The sequence below is a fragment of the Poecile atricapillus genome, chromosome 1 (genome assembly GCF_030490865.1).
Source record: "Poecile atricapillus isolate bPoeAtr1 chromosome 1, bPoeAtr1.hap1, whole genome shotgun sequence".
Classification (NCBI taxonomy): Eukaryota; Metazoa; Chordata; class Aves; order Passeriformes; family Paridae; genus Poecile; species Poecile atricapillus.
Genome location: NC_081249.1, coordinates 169,704,648 through 169,716,715, shown reverse-complemented (window position 1 = coordinate 169,716,715; position 12,068 = coordinate 169,704,648). Strand labels below are relative to the sequence as shown.

The 12,068-nt window shown below is 47.6% G+C and overlaps 1 protein-coding gene across 6 annotated transcripts; it reads right to left on the bottom strand.

Annotated features, from left to right (window-relative positions):
• Positions 1-3,085: 3,085 nt before the first annotated feature.
• SLC25A47 (solute carrier family 25 member 47) lies at positions 3,086-11,771 on the bottom strand. 6 transcript variants are annotated; one of them, XM_058828128.1, is made up of 6 exons: positions 11,358-11,753; positions 6,252-6,295; positions 5,903-5,974; positions 5,462-5,644; positions 4,127-4,397; positions 3,086-3,386 (listed from the first exon to the last, which is right to left on the bottom strand). In XM_058828128.1, the coding sequence occupies exons 1-6, from the start codon at positions 11,383-11,385 to the stop codon at positions 3,100-3,102; spliced, it is 885 nt and encodes a 294-aa protein (XP_058684111.1). In that variant the 5' UTR covers positions 11,386-11,753; the 3' UTR covers positions 3,086-3,099. The 6 variants fall into 6 exon arrangements, with proteins under 6 accessions (XP_058684111.1, XP_058684119.1, XP_058684158.1 ...); XM_058828136.1 differs by lacking the exon at positions 5,462-5,644 and having other exon boundaries at positions 11,358-11,771; XM_058828175.1 differs by lacking the exons at positions 5,903-5,974; positions 6,252-6,295; positions 11,358-11,753 and having other exon boundaries at positions 5,341-5,476.
• Between the last annotated feature and the right edge of the window lie 297 nt (positions 11,772-12,068).

The window sequence follows — 12,068 nt, the reverse complement described above, 5'->3', positions numbered from 1 at the left end:
CAGGGTGCCTTAGAACCCCCTTCCAGGTAGACTTCAGACTGCTGCCAGACTGAGCCAGTAAGGGTCACTTGTCCAGAGATGACCTGGTCACAAGCCAGACTGGATGTTGCATGTCCCTGTGCACAGCAGCCCGCTCTGGGATGGGGGAAGATCAACGAGACCTGTCTACAGTGACACCTCAGCAGGTTTGGTGTAAAACTGGTGCTTCAGTGGAAACACAGTGCTCACAATTTCTGTGCAAAAAGAAGATTCTGAGTAGGTTCCCACAGCACCTCCACAATCACCAAGAGGAATGCTGAAACCTACCTGATATTCTAAGAGTTTTTTTTTTTCTCAAGGTCACCAACTTTGTTGCTAAAAGAAATGATCTGTACAACAAGCTGCAGTCCATATAGCAAAGTATACTCAATATCAGCACAGGAAATGTGGTACCTTCTTTCTGTTGGCTGGCCTTCAGCTAGCTTATTTATCAAAGTAAATAGTTCTGTGATCATTAGAGTAGCTAAAGGTCAAGATAATACAAATCAGAAAATAAAGCAGTCAAGCACTGAAAACCAGAAGCTGAAAACCCAGCTTAGGCTGTGTGTAGTGAAGTACATAATACGTGTCCTGTCAATAAACAAAAATTGGTTCAAATTTATGTCTGTGTTTACAGTAGTCACCCAGTCAGTTCCTGCAGCTGTTGCTCTTTGTACCTGCTGTGAGTTCTTCCTCAGGTTGTCACCCACACTCTGTGTGTAGATGTTTTTCCCAGTAAAGGGTTCTGAACAGGATGGATTGTTAAGCCCTTACCTTCCTGAAACAAGCTGCCTGGAGATACAATTTGCCTCTCTGGTAGCATTTGTTCAGAACACATGAGAGCCTGCTTATATGTGGTGCTGAATTCCCTGAGGCTTAGAGTTCTCAGCCCCTTGCACTGGCTTTTGCAGTTATTCCCACTCATATTTACAATTCCTCTGTAATTCCTCTCCCTTGGAATCAGCTGTATTTCAGTTACATCCACAGGAGGAGACATTTTTAGTTATCTGAGTGCATGAGTGTACTGGGAAAGATGAGCTATTTAATATTCAAACCTTGGGCTGACCATGGATGCTATCAGTGCTGCCTAACAATAAATGGTTGTTTAGTCTGTTCTGCAGGCATTCTTCCACTGTCTCAGTTCAGAGAATGTGATGCCTGAGAACAAGGTTGGCTGAGAATAACATGGCATAAAGGAGTATGATTCCAAACATCCAGGCAGAGCAGGGATGAATCACCTCCCAGTTAAACACATCCCTTGTAGAAAGAGGTGAGGGTAGTAGACTCTTAAGAGGAATCCCAAACCTCAAGAACTTAAGTAAATCTTCTGTTTTAAGGACTTTCTGACTAAAGGAAGTTTGGTGCTGACACCCAAAGCTGTCAGGGTGGTAGGTTGCTGAGGCCATAAGTCTTTTGGAGAGAATCCAGTTCAGTGTTGGGTCTTTCATTCCACTCCCCTTAAGATGACATAGTGTGCACCAGCCTGGCCTCTTCACCCTGCTCTTGGATCAGCTGCAAGAGCTGGGTAGACCCTTGAAAGAATTCAGGGGCTTGTTCGATATGATAGCATGGCTGTGAATGTGTTTAAAAGGCAAGTTGAAGGCTTAGATTTCAGGAGCTGTGGAGCTTTTTAGTGGTGTCTATCTGGGGTAGAAGAGGTTCCCTTTATTCTTGTCTAGGAGCACCTGCATTCTTTAAACCTGTTGTTCTTTCTGTATGCCCAAAGCAGCTGACAAATCCTGTCTACTGAAAAACTGCAGTCAGTGTATTGAAACCATGCTATCAACTGGTGAGAGTGACTGCTGACCAGAAAGGTCCTAAATATGAGAACTCCTTTTAAAATACAGTATTCCCCTTTCCCTCCAATAAATGCATTTTTAGCAGAATCTGAGAGGTTGGATCCAGAATGCTTCAAGTGTCATCATCTAGGGATTAAACCAGAAGCATATATGTGGCCCCTGAGGCAGGATGATCAAACTAACCTTTCTGGCTTTAGGGATTTTCCTTCTGAAGCAATAGCATGGGCATTGGTTTTTCAATAGACTTTTTCATGAAAAAAAAAGTAGGAAAAAGTAATGAAAAAGAAGTGGTAGGAAGATGAGAAAGAAAAGTCTGAAATTCTTTCAAAATGCACCTCTGGCAAAATACATTTGGCTGCTCCTAACAGCACCATTTAAAGGGAGAAGAGTGTGCACTTTTAGAAGCTGGAAATCTTGATTATGCTCTACGAGTTTGCAACTCTAGCTTGCCTAACCCCGCCAGCGCACAGATTTTATGGCAGCCTTTCCTTCACGAAGCAAAGAGGTTTTGCATCTATTCCTCCCCTCGCTCCAGGATGAGAACAGATTGCCTCCAAAGCTGTGCCAAGCTGGGAGAGCCGCTGCTCCATGGCCTGCGGAGAGGGTCAGGGAGAAAAGCACGGGCCTGTCGGGAAGCGCGCCTGGCGTCCCAGCGAGAGCGTTAGCGCAGTCATGTAAACACACCGTGTCTGCCACTCATTAAAGAGCAGCGGGGAAAAGAAGACATTCCTGCTTCAGCTGCTGCCAAGGGGATATAATTGGAGAGTGCTTTGGGGAAATTACTGCTGGGAAGGGGAAGTTGCAGCCTGAAGCACAAGTATGTGAGTCACTCGGTGAATGCAGTGCAGGCACTACATGTAAAGAGCACACTCTGCAGAGTGTTAAATCTTACACAAACTCCCCCCAGCTCTTCCTTTGGTTGTGAAGAGCATTTTTTGTGCCAGTAGAAGAAAAAAATTACTTGATTTACCAAAACTCCTGATCAGACAAACAACTTACTGGAACATAAAAATTTGCAAATGTTTCAAGGGCCTAGGCAGCAGCTACAGTCTAAATACCTTAATGAGATAAAAGGGAGGTTATATATGAAGCCAAGGCTCCTTCATGAGTTTGTAATCCTATAAGAATAAAACAAAGCCGTAAATCATCAGCTTTGGGCTGAAATGTCCATGCTTTCTATGCTGTCCATCAATTCAACAGCTGCTTGTGGATGTTGTCCTACAAAAACAAACAAACAAAAAAAACCAAACAAACAAGTACACTTTGGACAGAGTGGAACAAGCTATTTTTTGTTTATATAATGATCTGTAAATCTCAGTACACCTTCATATGTTACAAACACTACCATATTCACAGGAAAGGCACGAATGCAGTTTAAACCCAGTCCTTTGAAAAGCACTTTTACCCCCTCCTTTCTCACACTTTCCCTCACACAGTGGATCAGGCCTTTGTACTTGTGCTGGTCTGATTCATCTGTTTGCATGCGTGACTTGATGACATCCATGGGAGTAGGTAATCCCCAGGCCAGGACTCCAGCAAAACCACCAGAAAGCAGCACAACGAGGAAACCTGCAGGAGAGAGTGAAGGCAGAAGGGCACTTCACTTGTGTCTCAGCCATCTCAGATTTGACAACAAATTTTGGTAACTTTCATGTTTTTTGGGAGTTATTTTGTGCAGCTCTTGCAGTTGTGTGTTTCCAGTGATCTCAGAGAATTTTTTCACATGTGACACTTTGAACACCATGTGAACTAGATGTGGTACAGCCTGAGAGCACTCACACCCTCTTCAGATGGATCTAATCTTTATAATTCTTGGGAGATGCTCTTTTGCTAAATCTTACCTATCCAATCTTTTCTCAAAGTGGATAGTTGCTTTTTGGAGCCAGATCACAGCTACAAACCTGAACAGTCTTCACCTTCTCCACCAGGACTTCATATGTGGGCTCTGGACTGACCCTTGTCTGAGCTCCATGACGGAACTGGAGCTCATGAACTTTGTCCATGTTTAATTTCTAGTTATCCTGTTTTCACATTAACAGGATTTCATATCCACATTCGAGGCACCAGAGTGTGTGGTAAAAACCCCTCCTGCAGGAGGAGGAGGAGGAGCTGCTTAGGGACAAGGTGGGGCCAGTGTGCATGCACTGGGCCTGGGGCCAAAACCAGCACACACAGAGCAACCCCTCATGAGGATCTGGGTGAGCTTTTATAGATACTGGGAGATGGTTGCCCAGAGCCTGGTTTCCCTCTTAGTGTGGGACTAAATAAGCCATTTTTGCAGGTAATGCCAGATGCTTTCCAATACCTACCTGGTTTATTTCTCCCATCTGGTGTGAGCCACTCGCACAGAGCAGAATAGGAAAGGAAATATATTGCAGAAGCAGAGCAATCCCTGCAGAGTAATGCAGAACAGCCCTTGTAGAGACCCCCAAAACCTTCCTCCTTGATGATAACCTTCAGGCAGTGCAGAGACCCTCGGTACTTTGGCTTGGGAGCGGGCTGATGTGTGATGGAAGGGTGTGGGTTCCTCTGGGTCTGCATCCGAACTTTAGCCACTTCGCTAGGGTTTGTCAACACAACCTGCAACACCAGAGAGTGGCATTTCAACCCTCACAGTTAAACAGTGTTTTGATCTCCCTCCTGTAAATTCTTGTCTCCCAGCCTTTCAGGCAATAATATTGTCTGCGAGTTCCAGCAAGCTCCAGCCTCCTCCCCTCTGCCTGTGCTGTTCCACCCAGCAGCAGCAGGACACGTGTGTGAGCTGCACTGGGCAGAGAGGAAGGCAAGGCAGAAATCAACACAGGATATTAAATACCTGTAACTACTTGTTAAACTAGATGGGTGTGGAAAGGGGGATGTCCTCAGCCATAGGGAAGCATACATCAGGGGCTCTTATTTGTATCTGTATTTGAACCAAGACCATCCAGACCATGAAAAGTTAGCCCATGTTGAGTCTAGGAAACACTTAGAAACCTGGCCATCTGCACTGCTCTGTAAGAGGATTGTGACCAGGCACACATTTCTGCCCAGCATGGGATGAGCTCCACCACATTCACAGAGCCTGTGGATGCTCACACTCATCTGCTCATGGCAATCTGCTCCTGGACCCAGCCTTCCCTCCCTGTCAAGGATCCTGCACATTTGCCAGGCAGCATCACCTGCCAGCGGTGCCCCGTTGAGTTTGAAGTCCTGGCCAGGCAGCGCTGTGCTCTGCCCATTCCTGCAGCCATGCCTGTGCAGCTGCTGGGAAAGCACCGGCCTGTGCTTTAACTCAGTTATGTCTTTCTTGCATAAACACACCATCGCAGCCACTTGGGGACTTTGCTGCCTATGCTGTTTTTATTTCCTTGTTCTGCCTTTGCTGCCAAGGTCTGTGTCATTTTAATGGCATGTTCTTCAGCGTTCCGCCGCTCTAAACCAAATCCAGCACGAGCTGCCCAGCAGGACTCGGCCACGCCACGGAGCCAGCCAGTGAAGGGGCAGTGTGGGCAGAGCATGACCTCCCCTGCAAAAACAAACCCACCAGACTTTTCACAGGCTCCCCTGTGGCCTCCCGGACCAAAAAAACATTCCCTGCTTTTCCAGCTGCCTCTGTTTGTGAGCAAGATCTCTTGTTGTGCTTTCCCTGTGGGCTGTTTACCTACCCGGGCAGCGCCGGCAGCAGCTCCAGCAAGTGAAACATCCAGCTTGGATGGCTTGGCATCTGCAGCCCCGTATTGCAGCTTGCAGATGGCACCGAGGAAGTTTTTGTACGTGCCAAAGGAAACAGAGGAAACCACAGACACAGCGAGGACTGATGCAGTCACACCTTTGTAAAATCCCCGGACCTCGTGGGAGACAGAGGAGAAAGGTGCCTTTAAGGGTGGAGGGCATGGGAAAGCATCTGCTCCAAGGCACATTGCTGAGTCAAAACTTACTCCCACCCTACAGCTCAGCAGCAAAGTTAAATCTCACCCTGACCCCTCTCCCAAGAGATGCTTGTATGTAACTGGTGCCAATCCTCCCCAAACTGACGGAGGCAGCTCTGTTTCTCTGAAACACAGCATCTGCAGCTGGTATCAGCAGTTCTGAGGAGAGGCACCTACCTTTTCTGTCCTGTATGTTTCCTGAACACAGTGCCAAAATCCTCTGTAGTGGTTCTCAGTCTGAATTCTCACCTAGAAATACAGGGACAACTTTCAAATGCAGATATCAGATTAAAAATAAATAAAACAGCAAATGCCATAGCAGCAAAACAGATAATTAACCATAAAACAACTTCACCAAACAATTTATATATTTTTTTGTTAGAGGCAAACACAACCAAATACAGTGAGATATGGAGATGTAATGCAGATAAAGTGTTATCATGGGACTTTTTTTCTGAAAAGGAGGGGGAAAACAAAAGTGCCTCTGTTTTTCTTCCATAGTCAAGAAATAAAGCCCAACAGGTACCTTTACTGTGTCCAGTGGATAACCCACAGCTGTGCTTAGACCACCTGAAACAGAGAATATGTTGGAGATGGTTAAGAGCACGTGTCACAAGAGACCATTTCACCCAGCACACAAGGGCACTGGGGAGTAGCAGAAAACAGCTCCAGAGCCCAGCCGTGCCTGGCACCAGACTCCTCGAGCTCCAGTAATGACATTTGAGCCAAGACTGACAGGGAAAAATGCAGATTTCTCTGAGTGACCAGGGCTCTCTCAGAGGAGGAAACAGAGTATGGGAACTTATCAGGGAGGAACAAGAAGATGGAGCAAGACGAGACAGGGAGAGACACTGAGAGCACTGCCCCACAGAGGATGAAGGGAGGATACTGGGCTGTATTTGTTTCTCCTCTCAGCTTAGGCACTAAAGCATCTTTGGACTATGACCAAGCATCCTCACGTGAGGTGCAAAGCATCCCCACTCACATGGTCTGGAGCAGTTTTGGTTTTCAGGGCTCGGTGGGATTTGGGGCAGGGAGGGATTAGCGCTGTGTCATGGCAGTGTCCAGAGGCAGCGGCCGCAGAGCCTGCCCAGCATGGCCTGCTGACCATCACTCCTGCCTGGACATGTCCAGCCCCCAGGCACTGTCAATCCTCTAGCAACACCCACACTCACTCCTAGAGCCCTAAAATAGCTGCTGGATATGCACTAATCCTCTGAGACAAAGCTACTGCCTTAATGGCAAGCAAGGAGGGCTAAAGAGCTCCAACCAGGATTTCTCTCTCTTGCAATAATAAATAGATCTCACCTCACCTCTAAGTGTTAGCAGGTAATAAAGGTGCTGACCAGCAAACTTCCTCCCAGTACATCACCTGCCAAGTCACCTGAGAGAAATCAGGCTGGGGAACAATGGAGCTGTATCCACATGAGTTATTTAGACAGAGATCGAGTTCACAGAAATGCTGGATGCGCCCATCAGGCATTCAGAGGTACAGGGCACATCTGGTAGCTCACCTGTTGAAAACTGCCTCCACTGAGCTCTTCTTTAAAAAAGAGAAATTAAAACCCAAGCTACTTAAAAATGTGTTAGTTGGTGTGGGCATGTTCACCAATGATTACATGGCTGCTTGAGAGCTCTGGAAAGCTCTCCCATGTTCTGGAGAAAAGCAGCAGCTGCTCTTGTGAGTCACTGGGAGACAACCCCAAAGTGCATTACTCAGAGGAAAGCAACCAACAGCATCTTTCGTGCAGAAAATTGAGGTTTGTTCTTCAAAAACATCCATCAAATCTGACACCAGATAAACAGCAATGAAGGGGGAAAAAGGACCTAGATGGAAGAGAGACAATGATGGAAGAGAGAGGGCAAGGAGAAATACACAGGTAATAATATGGCTTGAAGAAGCAATGGCTTTGGTCCAAGCAGAGAGTGACAATGCACGGTCATCTGGGGACCTGCGCTGCCCCAGGTTCCTGGCCATCAGCCAGAGTAAGCACGGACACTGCCAACCAGGGAGGAGCAGCACACAAGTCAGTGCCAGGGTGACAGTGCTGACCTCACAGCTGCAGTCCCCCGGCCCAAGCACCCCATCTCAGCTGGGCTTTGACAAACCTCATCGTTTTCAGAATTCCTGAACCTCAGGGCATGGGCTGGGCTTAGAACCATGGGCAGGGGCTGACCAGGTGCTGGCCACACAGGGGCACCATGCACAGCCAAGTCCTGGCTCACTGCACTGGATGAGGAAGGGAGGAGCTTTGGCTCATGCAGATCATACACCAAGGATGACTTGGGTCAGTGTTTGACCAGAGCTGACCTCCCTTCTGGAGAAACACCCTGTTCACATGTTAAGATACAAAGACAGCAGCCCAGCCCAAGACAGACTGTTTCAGCCCTAAAGGCTCACAACCAGCTTGGTTCCAGTAAGGACCAAACATCTCCACTTGGGAGGAGACCATAAAAGTAAATTTTTCACTGCTCCCAACAAAGATGTAAATCCCCCAAACTTCCAAATAACACAACCTGCCATGAACTGTGCTACTTAGGGGCACAAAGCACTCTGAGCAGTGGTCAGAGCTGAGGAGTTCAAGAGCCAAGTCTATCAAAGGCTGAGGAATGAGGGCTCTGCACACTGTCACACGACATAAATAGCCTGGGACTAAGATAGCATGACCCACACATGCCCTGTTCGCACAGCAAAATCAAAGAAGGCCAGCAATGAACAGTGGGCATACAAGGGACAGTTCCTGTGGGACTCCTGCTGAGTAACACTGCATCAGCTGTGACAAAAATAAATAGCAAAACCAAGGAAATTACTTTTTTTTTTAATTTTAGTGAGATATTTTTTATGCCTCCTTTATCTGAGATATTCCCAGGTATTAAGCAGAGGTTGCAGCATCCTCTACACACACGGAGTGCACAAAATTGATCTCTCACACTCTCTACACAAGTCAGATCACTCTGACCAAGCAACTTAAATAAGGAGAGATTCTGGCAGGGTGGCAATCACCAGGGAGCAAGTGGCAGCTGCACAGAGCCCACCAGGCTGCAACAGCTCTGAGCTGTTGGCAAACCCCTGGCTGAGACACCCAGGGAAAAGCAGAGATCAATGTCCATGCACTGCATGGGTAGACAGCAACTTTCAAAACCTTTTGTTTTGTGCAGAGTTGGAAACAAGAGTGGCCCTAAGCAAGCTGAGGTTCATTCAGTTACATGACCCTAGCAGGAGCTGCTTTAGCTGTGAGGAGACAGCATGTTCCTTCTGCAGGGGGATAATTTTGTCTGCCCTTGGACTGCATGTAACCTCCCAGCTGTGGAAAAGCCCAGTCATGCTGCAGACCCTGCTGCTCTACCACCTCCAGGTAAAGTTCAGCTTCACTTCCCCAAGTCTTTACTCCTGACATTAGAAAGTGTGCATGGGATCATAGGAAAATTCAAGTCAGAAGGGACCTCAGGAGGTCTCTAGTCCAACCTCCTGCTCAGTTTTACAGGCCAGGAAGTACTGCTTCCTAAAACATCCAGCCACAGTTGTTGGTTATAGAAAGTCTCTACAGTCATTAAGCATGTTCCTCGCATGATTTTTCTATCTGGAGCCTTAGCAGATCACTGTTTCTTGGGCTGAAGATGCTGACTTTATCTCATTGCCACGGAACCCGTTGCCCAGAGGTGATGCACAGTATTTGTGCAGCTGCCTGAAGCAGCCAGAGGCTGCAATTCAAATGGGCATGATGTCTGCTGTTTTTCAGAGATGCTTAAGCCATGCTTTCTCCAAGACACTCTGAAAATAGATCTAGGTCACAAGAATGTCATTTACAAAACAGAAACTCTTATTTTTTATGTTGCTTCATGCTCTTCATCTGGGTTCATAGACTCCTTAGGAATATGAAAACTGCTTCAGCTCTAGCAAGCATTAACCCCAAAATAAGCTCAGCACCAAAACCGTCCCAGAACCCCAGGAGCTGTTTCATCTGAGGGGAAGGATGGTGGCCCTGAAGCCCTGCTCAGGTACCTCCCATGTGTCTATGGACAAGTTCCCACCTCTGTCAGCCAGTGAGAACTCGCTCTCTGACACACTGAGGTCAGTAAAGTGCCTTACAACAAGCAGAAATTTTTCTGGTCCCAGCTGGATCTCCACAGCCTGCATCCCCTGAGGCTGAGCCTGTGTCCAGGGCACACAGGGAGATTCTTGCTGCATGGCTGGGCAGGACATGATGCTGGAGCCTGGACAGGGGTCACAGCACAAACCTGGCTTTGCATGGGAGCCAGGGCAGAAAGCCAAGGTGAATGGCCATGTTCAAACTCTGTTTTCAGCTCTCCATGTTCCCTTGCTAAAGAAGTTTGTCCTTAAATGTCCTACTTCAAACTGGTAAAAAAACAAAGGTGTCCAAGCAACAAATGTATTCATCTCTGCCCCACCATGAACATGAAGTCTGAGAGGAGGTTTGGTTCATCCTTCTGGGATGGACATCCCATTGCCAACCTTAGGAGAGGGTTTCCTTCTCCACAGCGTGCTCTGAAGCTATCATGGTGGGGCTGGTTATATCCTCCTCTCCCATGAAGGGTCTCCCAACACCCCAGGAAGACCAACACCCCAAGCATAGGCACAACAGGCTCCTCCAGGGCTGGATGCTGCTAGATGCCAAACCTTGCCCCACTTGCACATATTGGGTGATGAGCAATTAATAGGCAGGGTAAGACTCAGCATGGTCCTTCCCAGGACAAACACATCTGCAGCAGGACCACAGGCTGTTCATGGTGAGGGAAAGTGCCAAATTTCAGTGAGTGACAAAGTGAGACCTGTCTTGCAGGCTTGGGCTGGATGTCTCAGCCACCTGATAGGTTCACCTGGCCTTTCTGTCAGTGGTGACCCAAAGGCCTTTCTCGTGGTACTTACTGTTATATATTACCTTCTATACTCCAGTAAATCTAATGAGATTTCAGCAAAGAACTGAGACCGATGGGTACATTTTGCCGTTTAAAACAAAGATGGGTTTGAGCAGTACATGCTCTAAAAATGTCTAGGATTTAATCACACTTCTCTCCTGTTACTTTTTTTATACACAGCTAACCTACTTTCTCCCAGATCAAAGCCTGCTGCGTAGCTCGCCTGCGCTGAGATCGCCATCACAACTGCAAATACATCTTACTTAACCTGAGAGAATGCAAAGGTCGTTCATCCAGGCATTCCAAATGCAATAAGAACACTGTGCTTCCTCCCCTCCTGTCTCTCAAATCACATCCTCAGCCCCCCAGAGCCACCATCCCAGCAGCCAGCTGGGACCCCCAGATGCCAGGCACGTGAGGGTTTCACAGTCAGGGCTATACAAGCCGGTTTGTATCTGCGCAAAACCTATTACACTCTGTCTCTTCCTATTAGAGTTCTACCCTGTCCCACTGCAATTAGACTCGAGGAACTGCAGGCAATGACCTCAGCTGACCAAGCTGCAGCACTGCCTGTCCAGCAGCTCTGTGAACCTGCTCTGATGACATTTCCCACTTAATAAGGAAGAACACACTTTTAACAAGCAGCCTGCATCGAAAGACTCTCAGCTCTGCTATTGAGACCTGTTCTCTAGCTGAAGAAGGAAACAAACACAGCTATCTGCTTTTGTCAACAAGCACTAATTCACGTATTTACCTCCGATGGCCCCAGCAATGAAATCCATCCAGAGTGCGGCTGCTGCCTTAATCACCCTGATGAGCGTGAGGGAGGCAGAAGGGATGAGGACACGGTCCGGTCTTCCCAGAGCCCTGCCGGTCCTTCGGAGACACTGATTTGTAGTGTGAATCACCTTCCTACAGTCTGCTCTTGCCTCTGGGGATTGTGAGCCTTGTGGGTACTTGATGAATTTGTACACTGGTGGCAGAGCAGGGAAGCCTGGAACTCTTCCAGGAACACAGTGAATAAGTAATCCCGTGAAGCCCTGAAATGCTGCGCCAAAGCTGCTGTTGCCAGTGCCCTTTTGCCTGGACAGTCCTGGGGGGTGGTGGCTCTCAGAGTAGGGCTGGCTGTGAAGGGGCCATCCCCCGCTGTACTTACGAGCCCCAGAGGACAGCTTCGCACGCTTGTTTACCAGAGGAGACACTGCATTTGTGGCTTTTTGCAGGATTCCTCCTCCCCCTGTCCCAGCCCACCCTTTCTCCTCCTGATGGGCCACACGCCCTTTCTGTTAATGAAAATTCCTTCTGCCTTTCCCAAGCCATTTTTTCTTGACTTTCCTAACGCACTGACCCTCAACTTCTACACAGATCCCCATGGATTATTACCTGCTCATTACGTATACAAATTGTGAACCCCAGAAATTAATCCAACCACATCCAGAGTATTTGCTTCTATTTCAGACAGCAG

Excerpts from the sequence above, each read along its gene's own strand:
- SLC25A47 (XM_058828128.1), bottom strand. The coding sequence starts at position 11,385 with ATGGATTTCATTGCTGGGGCCATCGGAG. Across the intron at positions 6,296-11,357 it reads CATTGCTGGGGCCATCGGAG|GTGGTCTAAGCACAGCTGTG; the intron begins GTAAATACGTGA and ends TCTCTGTTTCAG. Across the intron at positions 5,645-5,902 it reads AAACATACAGGACAGAAAAG|GTCCGGGGATTTTACAAAGG; the intron begins GTAGGTGCCTCT and ends GTCTCCCACGAG.